The sequence below is a fragment of the Rousettus aegyptiacus genome, unplaced genomic scaffold (assembly GCF_014176215.1).
Source record: "Rousettus aegyptiacus isolate mRouAeg1 unplaced genomic scaffold, mRouAeg1.p scaffold_m13_p_1, whole genome shotgun sequence".
In the NCBI taxonomy this organism is placed as follows: Eukaryota; Metazoa; Chordata; class Mammalia; order Chiroptera; family Pteropodidae; genus Rousettus; species Rousettus aegyptiacus.
Window position 1 is genome coordinate 184,337,293 of NW_023416284.1, and position 19,087 is coordinate 184,356,379.

General features: G+C 53.7%; 1 protein-coding gene across 2 annotated transcripts; it reads right to left on the reverse strand.

The window, feature by feature from the left end:
• Nucleotides 1-1,094: 1,094 nt before the first annotated feature.
• MPC1 (mitochondrial pyruvate carrier 1) lies at nucleotides 1,095-11,036 on the reverse strand. Of its 2 annotated transcripts, XM_016128117.2 has the most exons (5): nucleotides 10,838-11,036; nucleotides 5,041-5,044; nucleotides 2,684-2,780; nucleotides 1,939-2,071; nucleotides 1,095-1,604 (listed from the first exon to the last, which is right to left on the reverse strand). In XM_016128117.2, exons 1-5 carry the CDS (start codon nucleotides 10,906-10,908, stop codon nucleotides 1,580-1,582), a joined length of 330 nt encoding a protein of 109 aa, XP_015983603.1. In that variant the 5' UTR covers nucleotides 10,909-11,036; the 3' UTR covers nucleotides 1,095-1,579. The 2 variants fall into 2 exon arrangements, with proteins under 2 accessions (XP_015983603.1, XP_036079455.1); XM_036223562.1 differs by lacking the exons at nucleotides 5,041-5,044; nucleotides 10,838-11,036 and adding an exon at nucleotides 4,513-4,954.
• Between the last annotated feature and the right edge of the window lie 8,051 nt (nucleotides 11,037-19,087).

A 19,087-nucleotide genomic window follows, 5' to 3' on the forward strand; every position in this document is an offset into this window, starting at 1 on the left:
CTTTGCTGCCTCTCAGAGTCTTCTGACCATGAGAGGTCACCAAGCCGGCCCATGGATGCCACCCCCTGCGCCTGGGCCCCTGGGGTGACACCCACAGGCCTGCCTTTGGGGAGCTCACCAACCCTCCTGAAGGAGGAGGGGGAAAGCCCACACTCCCTGCAGGTGGGACGAGGTTTCTCCAAGTTAACCAAAGGAAGAGAAATCACAAACCACAGAAGTCACAGTGGCTGGAGTGGCATCAGACGCCACTCCAGGTGCTCTGGGCAGCTGGGTTTTTCACAGGTGACGTTGCTCATGGGACCAATGAAGCAAAGCGCACGGTTGTGATGTAATAAACCAGCTGAGGCTCCGATCCCGGGCTCCTTCCCCAGCCTCAGCTTTGGCTGGCTGAGGAGGAAGGAGCCTGGGGCCTGGGACCACACTGTCCCGAGGGGCCCCCGGGACCAGAGGCAGCAAAGCAACAGGGCTGGGCAGGAGGGGGCCCTGGCCTGCCAGCGCTCGGTGTCTCTCAGCCGCTTGGCCCTGGCAAACGGGGCCCCGAGGGAGCACGCCTGGACATGCTCTGTGAACTACCAGCAGCTTCAAAGGCAAAGAAGAGTGACACGGGGAAGTGTTCCGAGGGGCCCGGAGGACTGAGGGTGCTCCTGGCAGCCACAGACGCCGTCGGCCTGACGTCTGCTGCTCCCGCCATCACGGCCACCGACGAGCAGTGAGGCCTGACCGGGCACCTGCGCTCAGGGCCTGTGGGCCGCTCTGCGCACCCCCAGAGCCGCCCAGGTCCTCGACCTGCTGCCCAGTGCAGTGGGGTGATGGGAACGCCGCCCCGACAGCTTTCTCCCGGAAACGGAAGTGCAGGGCGCTGCCCGGGCTGCCGGGAGCCAGGTGCTCCTGCCAAGTGGCAGGAGCAGTGTTGGGGTGCGTGTCCTTCTGTTCCCCACTCCGCCCCAGAGCGACCGCGTTCTGCAGAGCTGGGGCCACCCTTCCGGGCGCCTTCCCCGCAGCGCCATCGATTTCAAGTTCATTTTATACCTGTAACTATCTTTTCAGGGATATAATTCTACGGTTTCTTAAAAACGTGGCAAGATATTTAATCATTCTCAGTGGACGAATATTTAAGTCATTTATTGCCATTAAGTTACAGCATTGCAATATACACACTGCATGGAAACACACTTTTTCAGGCAGTGGTGATGAGATTACACATGCGGCCAGCGGCCAGTCAGCTTGTGGTCGTTAAAACAAGGATTCTGAGTGCTTGAGAGCTGAGAGTTACAAGTCTTGTTCTCCTCAGTTTTTCATTAACAAATCCTGATAACATACATATTACTGCAGATAAAACCATCATGGGGAATTATTAAAATGAGTGCATATTTTGAGCTAGCCTTTATGAGAACTAAAGTATTCAGTACTTGTAAGGCAGCAGAGAGTTGGCTTACGGACTCTCAGCCATATCTATAAAAATGGTCTGTTTAGTAAAAACAGCATCCTGGGCATCTTAGCAACTCCACTCTTGAAGCAACCCCGACTCCGCAGCAGGCCGCAGGCGCCCCTTCACAGAGCCCGGTCTCCAGGTCCATTGTTACGCTGACGCCCTTTTAGTCATCCTGGAAATAAACACAAAGAAGACCAAGGAGAAGGTTTCACTGCCAGCCTCAGAGGCCTTGGGCCACTTTTACATAACATTCCGACATACAATTTTACATAAACAGAAACGTCCTATTTCATGTTTTGGTAAGTGAATCTGCACTGCATTGCATGAACTGCCCAGGCACCTTTTCAAAGTCAACAGCACGTCTTTGTTCTGGGTCAGCTTCCCCTCCTGCTCACACATGTCTGTGCGCACTCACTCTCGGCCCAGCCCCCAGGGCCTTTTCAGACGAGATGTGGCTTCATTCTCCCCAGCCCCTGGACGGGAAGGGTGCGCTGGGCATGGCTTACTCGTATCTGATGAGCCGTCCTCCCTGGATGAGCTGGGCCACTTCGTTTGTGGCATGGCATGCGAACAGGAGCCAGTTGCGAGGCTGCACCTTGTAGGCGAATCTCATGAATGCCAAGGAGTAACAGCAGAGGGCTGCCAGCCGCCGGCCGGAAGGAAAGCAATCATTGACACTTTAGAAGACTCAGAGTAGACAGCACCCAGATCAAAAAAGGAATCTCTCCTGCTACGGCCTCTGACGGGAGGGGAAGTTGGCGGGTCGGCGCCCCGTGCTGGGCGGGGGTCACCCGACACTGACGCTGTGGCAGGCACTTTGTACCTGTGCCCGGACGTCTCGGAAACAAAGCGTCAGAGGGAGTGGGCCCAAGGAAGCACCTGCCACCGTCCTGGCCCCTAGAGCTGCTTACGGTCCACTGCCTAAAGGCAATGCCATGTAATCCCCTCAACAGTTTTATGGTTAAATATCAGGGTTTCAAGTAAACTTAATGACATTGTTTTCAAACAGTTCAAGGGGACACATTTTTCGACTGGGTGCAATAAATCTAAAAGGCAAAACAGGACCTTGACTCTTTCTAGATAATCGCCGTTTTTTCCGTAGCACGGAGAAGTGACACTTTCAGTGTGTCATGTCCTGGGTTACTGTCTAACGGTGACGGCACTACCTGGAGCTTCCCACCTGACGTGCATGCAGGAGCCGTCACCGTTACACAGATGGAAGTCCTCCCAGGTGTTCCAAGGTGCACTCACCAAATGTCATCCGCCCGCTGATAATCTCTGGAGACTTTTTCATGTCATTGATGGCGGCGACAGGCAGACCCCAGTTGGCTACCGGGCCCCAGAAGTGCTGCAGGGAACGAGACAAGAGCAGGCAGCGCCGTGAGCAGCGGCAGCCCCCTTACTGCAGACGGCGGGGCGCGGGAGCCCTCGCGTCTCACACACACACACGCGCGCACGCCCCGCCCCTCGCGTCTCACACACACACACACGTGCGCACGCCCCGCCCCTCGCGTCACACGCGCGCACACACCGTCCACCCTCGGACTGGGAGGCGTTTGACTGTTCGCGGGCGGCACTGTGAACGGGCAGTTCTCACAAGGTGAGCCCAAAGCCAGAAGGACCTGGCCGTTTACCAAGGTCCTACTCACTTTCGGATTACAGCCAAGTAATCTCTGATGGTCCCATTTAGAGGTTTTAAAAGATTAACTTCTTACACAATTTACTCCAGCCACAATATAAAACCCGTGATAGCTATTCTCCGTAAAGTGACGTCTAAATCAAAACTTTTTTCTGAATTTCTCTTAAAATGCACATCTAAATTGGACAGTTTTTCTGAAGAAAGGAACTTAGTAAGGGAAAAGCTGTTTTGAGCTCAGATCAGAAAAACTGCACGTGTACGGGGGAACACCAGCCGTTCAGAGATCGATGCGAAGCCCTTTCGCAGTGACAGCAACAACTTGCCCGTGACACGGCCACGGGACGGCATGGCAAGGCCGCGTCTGCGCAGTGGCGCGGGCGGCGCGCAGCCTGCGAGGCCGAGACGAGCCCCGCGGCGTCGCCAGCAAACCAGGCCGGTCTGCGCGCGGGCCTTGCGACTGCCTGGTGGGGGGGGACCCGGCTCCCGCGGGCCTGGTGGGCGTGGGGTGGACACGGCTCCCGCGGGCCTGGGGGTGGGGACACGGCTCCCCGAGCTGGACACCCTTTCCCAGGCGGGGCGTCAGATCTGCCGGCTCCTGCTGCTTGGAGCAGCTGCAGCGGGCGGGGCTGTGGGGCACACTCTCTGGTGGCAGTTTTTAATGCTGACCAGTAATCGAAACCCCAAATTCCGTAAGAAGTAGGAAACCAGGGGAGATACAAGAAAATAAACGAGAAGCACGTTTGCGTGATACGAGGACCCTGACACGCACGAGGCCAGGCCTGACACAGCCAGGCCACAGGCGCCCTGGGCTGACCCCCAGCAGGGACCCTGCGCCTCACTCCCAGCGGACAATCTGTGGGGCTGGGGGTGGGGCAACTAGCCCTCCTGTCGTCAGGCCCGGCGTGTTCGGAGTGCGAGGCGCCCTGCCCGGACTGCGACACTCTCCACACCCAGGAGCCTGTGCATCGCCCCCCGCCCTCTTCTGGGGGGCGCTTCGCCTTCAGCTCCTGCTATTCCAGAGTGACCCCCCCTTTCCTCCTTTTCTGACGAGGTCTTTCTCCACCTGGGCCTGTCACTCTCCTCCAGGTCCTTTCTTCCCACTGCTCAGCCCCGCTCCGGGGTCCGGGGCCTCCTTCATGTGCAGATGGCGATCTGTCCCAGAGCCTGAAGGGGGACTCTCGAGGGGGGACAAATGTGTCTCCTCTCACGGGGGGCCGGGCCAATGCATCGCACGAACACTTAAGGGGCGCTGGGGGATCTGTCTCATGACGGATCCACGAGTTTCACTGCGATGAGCATTAGGGTCATATGGGACAGGGCTCTGCGAGGTGAGGACTTGGCGTGCACTGCGACTGTGAGCAATGAGCTGCACTTAGAACACACTTCTAGGAAGTACATCCAAGGTGAAGCAATTCAAACACTAAACACTAAGATGTCTAACCTTAGAAAGCTCACCACATCCTTTTTATCTAGTACAAGTGTCTAGTTCTCTCTTTCCTCTCATGAAGTGCATGTTTGGTCTACGCTGTCAGACATTCATCAATTTCTAGAAAAATAAGGAATTTCATGATTAATATTGGAAAGGAGAAAATTAACATTTCGGATTAAAGGGGAAAATACTTTTGCTCCATCGCAAATCTTCGCCGTGAGGAAAGGAGCAGGGCCGCGGGTGGGGGCACTGCGGTCGCCTCCCAGTCGGGGCCTGTGTCTCTGCCTCGTCAGCGGTCAGGCTGGTGCCGACACTACCAGGGTCACCACACCACGCGCGTGGACGCTCTGGCCCTGTGGAGACGGTCACTCCCCAGTGGGCCGGGAGAACCGAGGGGACCCTGGGAGCGCCCCGGCCCCGAGTCACTGGTCATGCGGGCTGGCCATCTACCCCGGGGGGAGGGAGCCAGGGCTGCGGGCCACAACTCGGCCACGCGGAAAGTCTGCGAACCCTGAAAGCACGGAGGAGCAGGTTTCTTACCGTACTGTTTGTGAGAAATCGCCGAGGTGCGCACGGGCAAACATGGAAAAAAGAGAGAAAGGAGAGGTCAGGTGTTTTCAGGGGCGGCGGTCCCAGCACCGCCTCGCCCGGTCCTGGCTCGGCGCGCGACTCCGCGGGGGGGTTCGCACCTTTTCTTTCCCCTTGACAATGTCTAGTGCTATCTCTGACGACAACTTAGCCCTAAAGAGATTAAATCTTAATTTCAGGAGGAATAACCTTAATCCTCAGAGCACAGTCCTCTGGTAGAAATACAATGCAAGTCACAAACAGGAGCTACATATGTTATTTTAAAATTTCTGAAAGGAAAAAACGGAAGTCAATTTTATTAAGTTTATTAACTCCAACATGTCGAAAGTATTTGCATTTGAACGCATAATCAGTGAAAACTTATTAACGAGGCATTTTATATTCCATTTTGTACCGAGCCTCCGAGGCCTGGCGTGTGTTGACACAGCACACCTCGGTCTACACTGGCCATGTTCAAGCGCTCAACGGCCATCGTGGCCCGCGGCGCTCGAGCTGGACAGCGCTGCTTGTAGGCACCTCTGCCCCAAACGCGCCGCGGGGCTCCAGCAGCGGTCGGCTTCCGCTCCCACTTGCTACCGGGCGTGTCGCTTTATTACCGCCCACTACCGACGCTCGAGCCTGCAGTGGTGCCCACCACCACGAGGCACTGGATGCAACATCTGTCGCATGAACGAACAGTAGAGACTTTCAATGCTAAGTGAACTGTTTTCCTGAACATTAAACTTCATACCATTCAAAATGACGTTGACAGTTTTATAATGAATTACTTCTATTTCTAAAATGCTAATTATTCTTGCCAGGATATAGCTCAATTGTCCTGTTAAGGCAACATCTTAAAGTTTAGCTACTGAAAGAGTTACTGCAATAAAACAAGGACATCTTTTATGCACACACTCACATCCAAATGACCCTACTGGATGTTTTCGGAGGGTGTCGAGGTTCTAACAGACAGCACGAAATATCTGCTGGCCGTGCTAATAATACATGCACTTCGGACAGGTTCCAGCATGAACTGTCAAAGCCTGGAAAGGGCCTGTCTCACAGATTCTGTTCCCAAGACTGCGTTTACGCAGCAGGTCGACGGCCCCACAGGCCAGAGGGCACCTACCATGTCCTGCTCAGAGCACGTCGGTTCAGGACAGAACGCAGGCCTTTTACTGAACTCTAAGTTAGCAATGGCACAGTTTTTTTTTTCTTACAAATATATATAAAAGGATGTAGTACTGAAAATCTAAAATGTCCACTTGGAGATAATTTAGTTTTCAATTCAGGACTCTGAATTCTACGTATAATAGTTTAAATCCTACCCTATTTTACAATAGGCGATCTAAGCACAAAAGTGAAAAAGGTCATTTCTGCATTCATACGCTGCTCAGCTGAAAAATCCTACAGGGAAACGATCACAAAAATGTTGAACACTTTGCATTAATAGTGATTTGACGATTGTAGGACAACTTGAGAATAAAGTCATTTTCTAAAATCCCTGGTAAATACAAAAACCCACAGTTCACCAGCCCTTAACTCTGTCGGAGCTGTCTAAAACATGAGTCAACTACCCAGTCAAAAAATCTAAAAATCACATTTGTGCAGAGTCAAACTAGGAAAAGAAAAAAATAAGCTTCTTAGTACATTAAGTATCTGTTCCAAAGAAGAATAAATTTATAAGCAACGCACAAACTGCAATTAGAGGACAGTAATGTAAAACTGTAAGAAATATCCTTGATTTTCTATTTGGTATGCTGCCTTTATCTCACTGAAGGTTAAAAAAGAATTCCAAAACCCAAAACGTACGGTAAAGGTTTTCTTGAATTCACTTAAGACCTGATCCTCGTGGAGGAGAGACCCACCTTCCCGGCTGAGAATGACGATGCAGGAGGAAGCGCCATAAAATAAACCTGATCTTGTTTTTCTCCTTAACTTGGAATCACGACTGGTGGGTTCAAGGTTTCTTCTAAGGTCATTTTCGTTTTCACAATGTCACCTGGGCACTGCCGATCTCAGTTTCTTATTTTCCTAAAATTACTGCCAGCAATGTTAGCTTTCTCTGAAAGTACTGTGAGTAATTTGGGCAAATTATAACTTGCTTGTGTCGTGCTAACAGGATCCCACTGGCAGCCCGGGAGTCTATTTATAGCGCCGCTTAAGTGGGCCAAGGCTTTGGCACATTCCAGGTGCAGCTCTCTTGCAGGCTGACGACGTTCACCTGCATTTCACTGATTTGCACCAAGTTTTGTCTGATTTTCTAGTTCAAACTGAAATGAGGGAGAACTTTAGCAATCAGGACAGGTGACATTCGACTGTACTTAGCTGGTCAAACCAAACTGGACGACGGAAAAGGGACTTCTGACAGCCAGCTCTGCTCCAATACCTGTGGCTGTTACATTGCGACGGCCAATTACACTGCGGGCGCGGCCGAGGGCCAGGCGTGGGAGCAGCACGTGCTGGGTGCGCAGGGAGGGCCTGGAACTCGCTTCTCTTCAAAGCCACGCTCGTGCACTACTATTTCCTGTGAAGTCTAAACTCACATGCCTGTTTTGGCCTCACGAGCACAGTGAGTGTTTTCTGCATGGCCTAGGCACAGTGTTTGCATGAGGCAGGTGAGGCGCTGAAGTCAGGATCTGACTTTGAGGGTTGGTTCCAACTCTAACGATCAGGGAAAGATCCCCTGGTTACTCTACCGTGACCTCCCACCTGGTTAATAAGTGTAAGTGCCTAAAGCTCTCCTGGAAACATAGAAGTTAAAATTAACTCAGAGTTGTACTCCCTACCAGCTGGAGAATGTTCATGGCAAACACCCTAACGCAAGTTCACAAGCCTGCTGGGTGACTGACTTTAACATACCCCATGATCCAAGTTCTGCTGAAACATGCTTCGTATGTATGTCCGGTCACAGCCCTCAGAGGGGAAGAAAATCTCTGGAATCAATCTGGACAAACTTGACTGACTTGATCATGAAAATATTAAGTCCTGCCTCAAAACAAATTTGCTCATTCTTACTTCTTCTTGACCACAATTCACGAGAGAATGAAAGGAAAGGAGATCAAAAAATAGCTATCTGCTTTTACTCCACCAATAAGACAATGGGAGGAAATAGTTCCTTTAAAACTATTTATATTAGAGATCCAGGAAGTTCTGGATTCAAGATCCTCAGTAAGATAAGAAGACACGGGAGGGCAGAGGTGGAAGGCACCAACGGGAGTACCGGGAACCCCGGGGTTAAGCACGGGCTACTAACAAAAGACTGAACAAGTCCTCTTGTCAAGCACAATGCTGCGTCGCTGTCGCTAAACGCGGAAGCACAGAGGCTCGGTGAAATGTGACCGAGACCACATAGCTCGACAGCAACAGGGCTGGGATTCGACCCGATACTCAAACTCATCCCCTAGGTTTAATAGTCATCACACCTAACAAAAACTGTCAATAATTACTTGGCGTGACTTAACACAGACGCCTTATTTAAAAGTCCCCAGTTGTCCTGGCAATCTTTTCAACAGCTGTTTTTCCCAGACCAGACCCAAAGTTCACACACTGCCTTGGGTTAGAGCCTGTTCTATTAACTCCTGTTTCTTGATTAAAAAAAAAAAAAAAAAAAAATTATCGACATTTTAAAAACACTTGGAAATCCACTTTAGTAAGAAAGACATTTCAATCTTATTCTTAAATGATTGACAGAAGTTTATAATATGTGTGAAATCGGATTTTAAATTTTTGCTGAAACTCAACCACGTTGCTATTAAAATGACTTTTCTGAATTCCAGAAGGGCTTCAGTGCGGTGAAGCCCTCCAGCCCTGCGGTGGTGAGGAGAGCCGGGCTGGCAGGGAGCGCAGGGCACAGAGCAAGGCACCCATAGGGGGAGGGGACACAGAGCCACACTCGACATCTCCTTCTTCAGGCTTTCTTCTCCTCTGCAAAAGCAAGCAGGGGCTGGGAGCAAGCGTGGACGAGCAAAGGGAAAAGTCTCCTCTGATAAGTTCTAGAAAGAAAGGTTTCTCTTTCTAGGGGAATAAAGCTAAAAACAAAAGCTTCTGGTAAGAGTTTTGATACCAGAATTCAAACCACCCTCAATCCATGATTGGCAGCCACAGTGTGAAATTCTGTTGTTGCCAAGGGCGGCAGGGAAAACCAAGTCCCTTAAAAAAAATATGTCAGTCAAAGCTTAATTCAATTAAAGTAATACTGGAGGAAGAAAATCACAAATATTAAAGCTACGTGAAGTGAAGTTAACCTTGGAAAAAAGGTTAGACCACGGATCAAAGTATTCTAGTGAAAGCCTGCCTCTCAGAAACCGACCTAGTGGAAAAAAAATTAAAGTCAGAGAAGCAGGGCTAACTTTCTTTCTTGAATATGTATTTACCAGACTCTTCCTGCATAATAGGACGTTTACTATCATCAGCATGATTCTTATAGGAATAAGGTGTAAAAACTTTAATTATACCGAACAATCTTGCCTTTGGCTGTACCTAACTGCTAGAGGGACTCGTTACATAACAAGAACACACTGATACACAATGAAGTTGAGACACAAAGCCACAGGGAAATTTACCTGCAGGGACTGAGAACATAGCCTCACATTACACTTGGTCCAACTCGTCAACCTAATACATTGCGTGGCTCCACAGAACTAAATGTGTTTCAAGTCTTGTATAAGTACTGAATCTTCTTTTTGTAAAGTCAGGAAGAAAACTTTTCTTTCCAAATTTACCCTATCACATGGCAGACTGCTGCCCTGTGAAATTAGAAATAAATAGTATTGCATAAAATTCAGGATTAAAATAATTAATCCTTTTTATACTGGTAAAAGTTTAAGTTGCCCTTTGCACTGTACCTTTGGATAGTCATATCAGGATTTATTTCTCCTTGAATCGCTTTACCTCTTTATCACACTATTAACTACTGAAAAAGACATGCAGCCTATGTTTTAAAATCGCACTCCGTAAAACCAACTAAAAATTATACTCCTAAATAAACTACTTAAAACTGTTTCAAAGTTATATTAAAATTTTGAAATGAAAGGAATTATCTCAAGATTTGAGGTGAAAATAAAATGCAGAAAGCGTCTTCAGGCCTTCTGGCCGTCCGTCAATGTCCTTACTCTGAAACTAGAAAGGAAGAATAAATGGAAAATTGGATAAGAAGACGACACAGTATTTTACTGTGCCTGGAAGAATATTTACATATGAAAATATTTTAGATTTGATTCCCTCCTACGCTTAAAGTTCTTAAAACGAGAATCCCGAAAGGTGAACTCAACCCAGTCCGGTTCATTCCAGTGGTCACAGAGGGCCTTGGGAGCACCTGGCGCTCACCTCCGACAGCGCGCAGCGTTAAGCTCCAAGGGACGCGCCGCTCTTGCAGCTCCCCGCGCCCCCCGCCCCCCCACCGCGGGCGTTTCTCAACGCCGCGCCCGAGCACAGCGTCCGCGCACCTGGGCGCACACCTGCCCGGCGGGTGCACCCGGGCAGAGTCCACGCCAGCGGCTGGCGTCCTGCCTGCTGAGCTTCCAGTGCGCCGCTGCCCGGGTCCTGCGACGCGCTGCTCCGGTCCCGGTGCCCGGAGCCCACCCCGCGCAGCAGCCCCGGCCCTCGGTCCCGCTGCCTCGAGCTCTCAGCCCGGCTACCCCGCGCCCGCCCCGCGCCAGCCCCGCGCCCGCCCCGCGCCACGGCCCCGGAGCTCCTAGCCCCTCTCCCCGGAGGCGCCGACCCCGGCCTCCGGGAGCCCCCGGTGGCTCCTGCCCGGGACACTCGTCACCTCATGAGGTAGTCTCGGAAGTCCTTGCTCCGGACATAGTCCGCCGCCTTCCGCACCAGCGCGCCCGCCATAGCCGTGCGGGATCCCAAGCCGCCCGCGGTGCCCTCGCCGCTGGTCCTCGGAGCCCAATGACACCGGCAAAGCGGACAGAGCGAAACCCACACCTGCTCGCCGGCTGCCTTACGACAGCTTAGCCCCGCCTTACGGCTGCGGCGCCGCGCGGCTCGCGGCCAGTGGGCGGGCTCAGCGCGGAGGCCACGGAGACGATTGGCTCGCACGCGCCGCACACCCTCTCCCCGCCCCTCGGCGCGTGGGGGCGGGGCCTGCGCCGTAAAACGGCCGCTCTCGGCTGCGATTGGCTGGCGGTTGCTAGGCACCCGCGGGGCCCTAGGGCCGGATGGTGGCACGCCGGGTCGCGCGTCCCCCCAAGGGCACTGCGGCCGGAATCTCGCGGAGGTCTTTGCCGCGTCCTGGAAGTTCCGCGCGGCCGCCCAAGGCCAGCAGGTTCTAGACAGGGAGGTGGGCGCGGGGAGGGCGCAGCCGGGCAGCCAGCAGACTGTGCCCAGCACAGGTTTCGCGAGCCCGCGGGAGCTGGGGCGTTAGCCCCGGGCGTGCGCGAACTGCGTTCATAACGTTGTGCATCTTTGCTACTCTAAATACTGAGTAGGCGGTACAGTCTGATGGGTAGGAGAAAATGGGAGTAGACAAGAAACCCAGCTACGGGATTTCATAAAGCTTTAGGAAGGCCCAGCTCCCACCGTCCATACCTGGACGGTGCGGGGTAGAGAAACAGACATTCCAATTAGGGAAATGAACCCCATCATTTTGGGGCCGACCGCAAGTTATTAAAACTCCTTAGGCTTCAGATTTTTAATCTACGAAATAGATACAGTAAAAAATAATATAAAAGGGATGTCGTGTCCTACGTAAGGGGAAAGTGGTTTTCTTGGAGCCTCAGGCGCAGTCGAGCAGCAAGACCCCCGGGACAGAGGAGGGCTTTCCTTTACGGGCGTTTCTCCCACAGTTTCTTCAGGTTTCTCGTGTGTAGTCTCACAGGCCTCTGCCGTCACCTCACAATGCGGAGCAGTATGATCAGAGTGTGGAGCTATGCAAAATAAAATTTATAACAGTAAAAGTTCCTGTAAAAACAAACACAATGACCTGCGAATTGGCTTTAAATATGATGTCCAACGTCGAGTTATAGTTGCAGGCAGAAGTCAAGTGAAAGAAGCCAGGCACAGAAAACCCCCTTTGTGTGACTCCACTTATACGAAGTGTCCACTGTGGGCAAGTCACAGTGACAGTAAAATAGACCCGGAGTGGGGGCCGGGGGGCTGGCTAGGGCTGAGGGGCTGCAGAAAAAGAGAACGGCCGACAATGGGTACACGCCTTCTCATCAGGGCGATGGAAATGGTCTCACATCGCTTGTAGTGATGGTTGCCCAACTCTGTGACTATGCTCAACCATTAAATTATGTACCTCAAAGGGGTGAATTGTATGATATCTCAATAAAGTCATTTTAAAAAATTTAACAGTAAAATAAAAACCTCAAAAACGATGCATATAAAGCAAAGAAAACAAAACCCCTGGAATGCTTTCATCCTAATTGGTACACCGACTCGGTGAGTATAGGGCAAGGACAGTTACCTATACAGACCATTTTAGACAGTCCTAGTGACGAGGGAAAGCTCTTCTTTTCAGAATAAGTCCAGCAGATCAATAGGATGGAATGATAGAAGTAAAGGAGAACCAGTTCGCAATCCCCAGTGACTGATTTGGACAGAGATCACCGAGGGGTGCTGGTACGGGTCAGTGCGTGAGTGTGGGCTGTGTGCTCGCGGGGCAGCTGTGTCCCCCCGGGGATTGTCTGCAGATTTACAAGGTGGGATCGGCTGACTGCTTAGCATCCTGCCTGACAGACTCATGGTGCCTCCTGGTGCATTGCAACGTCAAGTAGACAGCAGCGCCAGGGTGCCGTCCACCCCGCGGGAATCAGGCTGAGCCTGTAGCTCCACCTCCAGGTCAAAGGAAATGAAATATAAATAGTTTCAATATAGATCCAAGACATTTCAGGATGTAATCAACATAGATTATTATCGAAATATTTTATGTCCTTTTTGCAATAAGTCTTCAAAATCTTACAATTCATTTCAAGTCAGATGCCAAATTTTCATTGGCAATGCCTAAACTGTACTTAACTTTCATGGAATTTACAGTTTAAAAAAGTATGTGCACACACCCGAGGTACTCCCAACGTGCTGAGAAGGTCTGCTCAGACTGAGGTGCGCGCCCACTGCTCGTTCCTCCCCCTTGACATTTGCATGCACGTTGACAGAACCGGTTCATCTTTTTGGGAAGAATTCGCTCTGAAGCAAAAGCAACGACCAGTTTCAAAACGTCATTGGTTCGTTGCGTAAACTCGCCCATGCTTGCTGCAACTCGGCCAAGTTCACGTCGAATTCAAAGGTCACTTGTCACACAAGCCACAGTGTGTCTTCAGTTCCGGGAGCCTGTGTCTCCGGCTAATGTACACGCTGCTGCTCATTAATACTGAATGTTCTGCCCATTCGTGTTAGGAAGTTTCGTGAAATCATGATCACTGATACGTATTCTAAAAATTCCCATTGCATGTAAATTCTACTCATCTAGCCAGTTCACGGCAAGCTTCGAAATGAAGTTTTGAAGCTTCAGGTTTAGCTCATTCGTATGCAGTGTGACGCCGGTGAGAAGGCACGAATCGCACTGGCACGTGTCCTCGATTGTCTGATACTTGGAAAACATCCCCTTTATGTCAAGAAACTCCCGGACTGGAGGTACAGTTGGAGCGAGTCCGTGTAACGGCCCTCCACGAGTCAGCCCGGGAGCATGGTTCCTTTCAACGGTTCTGTGAACTGGCGATGATTCAGGTCATCTGTACATATTCACTGAACAACTGAAAAAAAACCTGTAGTCTGTGGCCATGCCACCCTGAACGCGCCCAATCTTGTCTGATCTCGGAAGCTAGTATTTGGATGGGAGACCACCTTGGAATGCTAGGTGCTGTAGGAATTAAAAAACAAACAAACAAACAAAAAACCTCTCTGCATGGCACTCTTCACAGCATCTGCCTCAAAAAACAATATAAGTAGTTTCAATATATATCTCATAATGGAATGAAGCAATAAGAGAAACATCGGTGTCTTGTTTTAAAATTCTAACAAACCCAATTTTCAGCCAACATAGCTCCACTGGGATAGAAATCAGTTTTTTCGCCTCTAGCTGACACTCTAAGAAAACCTCAGAAATCCCCCAACTGTGGTTCTATTTCTCGGGCCCCGTTGGTAAGGTTTCTTTGTACATTTGAAAGTCCGGGGCTGGCCTGCGGCATGTCTTGCTCCATATTACAGTCGATTAGGTGTGTTTTAGGTTGGTTCATTATTTTTTTAAACCTAAACTATGTTTCCAGCAGTCAAAAAATTACGTGTATTTTGAATATATAATGTTGGCTTAATGTGTTTTCACGGAGACGACCTTCTCTAGCCTGACGGCAGGCCCGCCCTGCGGTCCCCACCCCTGGGCAGTCGCGTCACACTCTGTGTCCCCTGAAGCTGCACCCAGGTGTCTTCCTGGGGGTGGCATTTCTGCCACTTTCCTCTCGTCATACCCGAATCCCCCCCGGCCAGCCCGGGCAGCTTTCTGCTGTGGCAGGCATCCCTTCTTAGCATGGAGCCAGCAGGTGGGGGACCGGAGTTCTAAGGACGTCGTCCAGGCCTCAGGGGACACGTCTCGTCGAAGGTGATGTAAGCCGCGGAGATGGAGACCGCCCGCATGTTATTCACAGTGCGAACCGTGGCGCATCTCCAGTGAGCACGCCGAGGGCGGTGCTGTCACCCGGACGGCTCAGCAACGTTAAAACACAGAATGAGAGCAGCCCAGCCCGTATCCCGACAAATCTTCCACCCGCGAGTGGGTTAAAGTGTGAACTGGATTTGTTTACTCGACCTCGAAGGCGCTTCCGCCCGGCCGCTGGGGTCCGCGAGGCACCCTTGAGAGCTAATATTTGGTTTGTCTTCATCTATGACCTTTGGCCCAATGAGAGTTCTTTGCTGACCAAGCAAACCCCGGGGGGCCTAGGGTCGTTGGCCTGAAGGAGACATTGGCTCCCTGGTCGCCCTGGATGTTTCTCTCCAGAGAGGAGGGGTAGCGGTGTGGCCGGGCTCCTGCGTGTCCCAGGCATGTTCACAGGTGTCTCCTCTCGGATGAAGGAGCAGCAGGTGGCACTTCACCCACATCCGGGTCAAAGACTCCGGAGCTGGGAAGTGCCCTGGGACATGCGCAGTACTCACCAGCTGCCCCAGGGAAGGATGGTCCCCTTTCGCTCACGTCCGGGCTGTGTGTTGAAATGCAGTTTTCCAGAGACGGGGAGGAGTGGGGTGCGGGAGGAAGGGGGGGGCTTTCTGGCGAGTGAAGCCAGCTTGGGTCTCATGCATGGGCTCCCACCCTCGACCCCGCACCACGGTCCCCCGTCCCACAGTTCAGTCTTTCACCTGTCCGCCAGGCGCCGAGCGCCTGCAAGAGGTCAGAAAGATGTCTGGGGTCCAGGTAGACACAACAGGCAAGGGTTCCACCGTGATGCGGTCCAGCCGCAGACACAGGTGGGGGCGGGATCAACGCCAGGCCATGCTAAGTGCGGAGGGCGGGGCGTCACAGCAGGACTTGGACAGAGAGGGCGGGTGGGCCGCCCTTTGGGCCAGATCTCCAGAAAAAGCCCTTCTGAGGCCTAAATGACGGGCAGAAGCCAGGCCTGGGAAGGGGGCTCTGGGCAGAGGCAACAGCAGAGCAGAGCTGGGCTCCGTGTGCCCGGGACCAGCTGGGCATCCGCGCGAGGGGTCCGGTCATCCCCATGGCACCTTCCCCGGGGCCTCGGGGCTCTTCTCGCTGCCCAGCTGTGGGAGCCGGGCTGGTTCACAGTCTGCAAGACACAGAGCACACGCAGTAGCTCCTGCCGGGCCAGCCCCGGGCCCTGTCACGTGCACCCGGGCAGTGTGGCTTCTGACGGAGGGACACCCAGCTCAGGAGGTGCAAGGGCTGCCTGTGTCCCCTCGGATTTATTTGTTGAAGTCCTACCCCCCAGTGCGACCAGGTTGGAGGTGATCGGGTTTCCGTGAGGTCGTGAGGGTGGGGCTGCCTGTAAGAAGAGACCAGAGCCGGCTGTGCTGTGCGCAGGAAGCCGGTCCCCCCAGACGCGGATCCGCGGCGCCCTGGTCTTAGACTCCCAGCCTGGGGACTGCGAGAAACAAGTGTCGCCTCCGCCCCAGGCCGAGACCTGTTGCTACAGACCCAGGAGCTGAGCTACAGGACGCGAGGGAGGCCGCCTGCCGCCTGGGGGCGCTGCCTGCCTTCGGGGGACTGCGCTGTGCTGGCGGGGGCGGTGGGCGACGAGCAGTGGTCAGGGCGCCGGGGCCGGGGCGCGCATGGGGGGTCCGGGGGCGGGGAGGCTTCAGACACAGGCCCTCTGGGTTCATCCCTCGGAAGAGGTGTGTGCAAAAGCCGTCAGCGGACTCGGGACCGAGAACGACAGGGAGGTGGGACAGGGTCGGGGCGAGGGGGGCCCAGGGCGGAGGGCCGGGGGGTGGGGGCGCCGTGCAGGAACGCGGGGGCCAGGCCGCCGTGGGGGTCCGTCGGGAGCCCACCCGCGAAGGCGCGTGGGACAGGCCCCGGCGGACAGGTGTCCGCGGACCGGTCTGCAGCGCCGCCCCGCGGTGCCCGGCGTCTGGGGCCGCGCCCGGCCGCGCCGCCCGCGCGCCGCGACGCCGCCTGCCCTGCAGACCTGCGGCTGCGAGGCCCGGTCCCACAGGGACAGACGTCTGGGTGGCTCCCCTGCTCTCTGCAACGGGGCTGCCTAGGGGAGACGTAAGCACCTCTCTCTTGAGAGATGACCAGTGGTGACACAACCGCTCAGGGCGCAGCCGCGCGGTGACTCGGCAGGTGCGCGTCCCGCGCATTCCCGATTCCCACGCGGCTTTTCTCAGCCTCCACGCCCAGTTCTACGGACAGCGCGGGTGGGCAGTCCCGCTGGGGCCGCACGGGGCCAGTGGCAGCGTCAGCCTGCTGTCACACCGGCCCTTTCTGGGGGGAAGGGGCGTCCTGAGAGGGGGGAGGGGAGAGGAGGGGAAGAGCGAGGATAAGGGAAGGGGGAGGAGGGGAGAGGAGGAGGGGCGGGAGAGGAGGAGGGAGAGGAGGGGAGAGGATAAGGGAAGAGGTGGGGAGCGGAGGAGGGAGGAGGGAGAGGATGAGGGGCGAGGGGAGGGGCGCGCCTCCCGCGCTCCCAGGTTCCCTGCGCGCCTTTCTCCGGGGCTGGCTCCCGCCCTCCAGTGGCGGGCTGTGACAACTGCAAACACGCAGAGAGCACTTTCCACAGGAAGCGGTGAGGTCTTGGGAAGAAGTGGATTATGTGGTCAACCTGCCACCGTCAACGAGGCCATCTCACCCCCATGAGGACACCAAAGCCCTATTTAGCATCGCACGTGGCCACCGCGTAGTGTTGGCTGAAGGCGGAACTCCCCCCGGTCCACCCCAGAACGTCCTCTGTCCGTTCAGTCCCAAGGCATCACGCCAGGCGCCGCGCTGCAGCTGGGACGAAGGAGGATTGGATTCCTGCGGCAGGGCTGACCCAGGCTGGGGTGGGGGGGAGGGGGAGAGGCTGTGTGGGGAGCAGGCGGCCTGAGCTGAATGAGAAGGATGGGGAGGACTTGGTCCACTGGCCAGTACCTGATAACGGGACAAAACACTTGTGACCAAAACTGCGTTCAAACCTGCAACACTCGGCACCTAGCAGCTGAGCAGGGGTACTGGATGGAAAGGGGTTGTAGCTAAACTGGTCTGAGGCCCTTCGCAAGTGAGCGTGGCCTCGGGCCCCACTGCACCCTGGGTGTGTGTCTGATGGCACAGACGACGGGCCTGACCCCATCAGGCCCCGGGGCCGGCCGGACTGCCTTTTCTGCAAGGTGAGTGGCCTCGCCGTATTAGAGTTCTCCAGCGAAACAGAACCAATGGACCTACCTTTCTATCATCTTCATCATTTTAGATCCATGTATCTATTAGTTATTCTATCATCCATCTATTATCTATCAATACCCACCTACCTACCTACCTAACATTTCGTTAACACGCTGGAGACTCAGGTAAGAGTTGTGCAGTCTTGAGAATTCCTTCTTCAGAAACCTCGGCCTTTGCTCGCAAGGCGTCCGCCTGATTAGACGAGGCCCACCGTGACATGGAGGGTCATCTGCTTTACTTAAAGTAAACGCTGGTACTCAAACTGATTTCTAAGCGCCATTTCCCCAACCGCGAGAGTTCAGGCTCTGCTGTTTTCCAACCTCCAGTTCCAATGGAAAAATGAGGAAAATGAGAGGTGAGCGGAAACAGAAGGGAGTTTCAAGCGCATGTGGGAGGAAGTAGACACAGGCTGTAGTCCCTCACCCAAGAGTCTTGGGACCTATGTATTTCAGAATTCAGAATATTCTGGATTTCAGGAAGGTATGTGGTGAGAGTCCTGTGTATTCCGTTGGGGTCACCTCAGAAGCCCACAGAAAACACAGATGCTCTGCAAAGAGCATGTGTGTCTGTGAAAACTGGGGCGCCCGGGAAAGGTAAGGGCCACCGATCGCTCTGCAGCCACTCAGGTCAAGCTTCGCCGCTGTCGAAGATGAACATAACCCCCCCCCCCTTCTAGGTTCTTGGCCAAGATGCCCTGTCATGAGAGATTAACAGGACAGAAACAATCCGAGGTTTAGTAGCACGTGTACCCCCTGCACACATGGGGGAGACCCGGGAACACGGAGTGAAGCCCCCGAGGTGGCCCACGTCACCGCCAGCAATACCGTCTTCAGCCAAAGACAAGAGAAGACGTGGCAGAGGGGACACCAGTGACGGGAGGCGGCCAGCGAGGCACAGTGACCGGGCAGAGTCGTGATGCAGGTGGGGGTCCGTGTCTGGGGAGCTGGAGTCACCCTCCCCTTCTGGTACAGTGAGGGAGGCACACCAACGGCGAGTCCCGTCAGGAACCCGGATGGATGTCCCTTACGAAAGGCTGCGTCTGCTGTTATGAGACATAACCAGCTCGGAGTGAGCCTCATGCCGGAGGGGCGGCAGGTTCTGCTCCCCTGCGTTCCCACCTGGAAGCTTCCCCAAGCGGTGTTGCTGTCCACGTACTTGTAAAATAAGTCGTATCTCATTCGGCTTGGCCTGATTATCTACATAAATGCAACA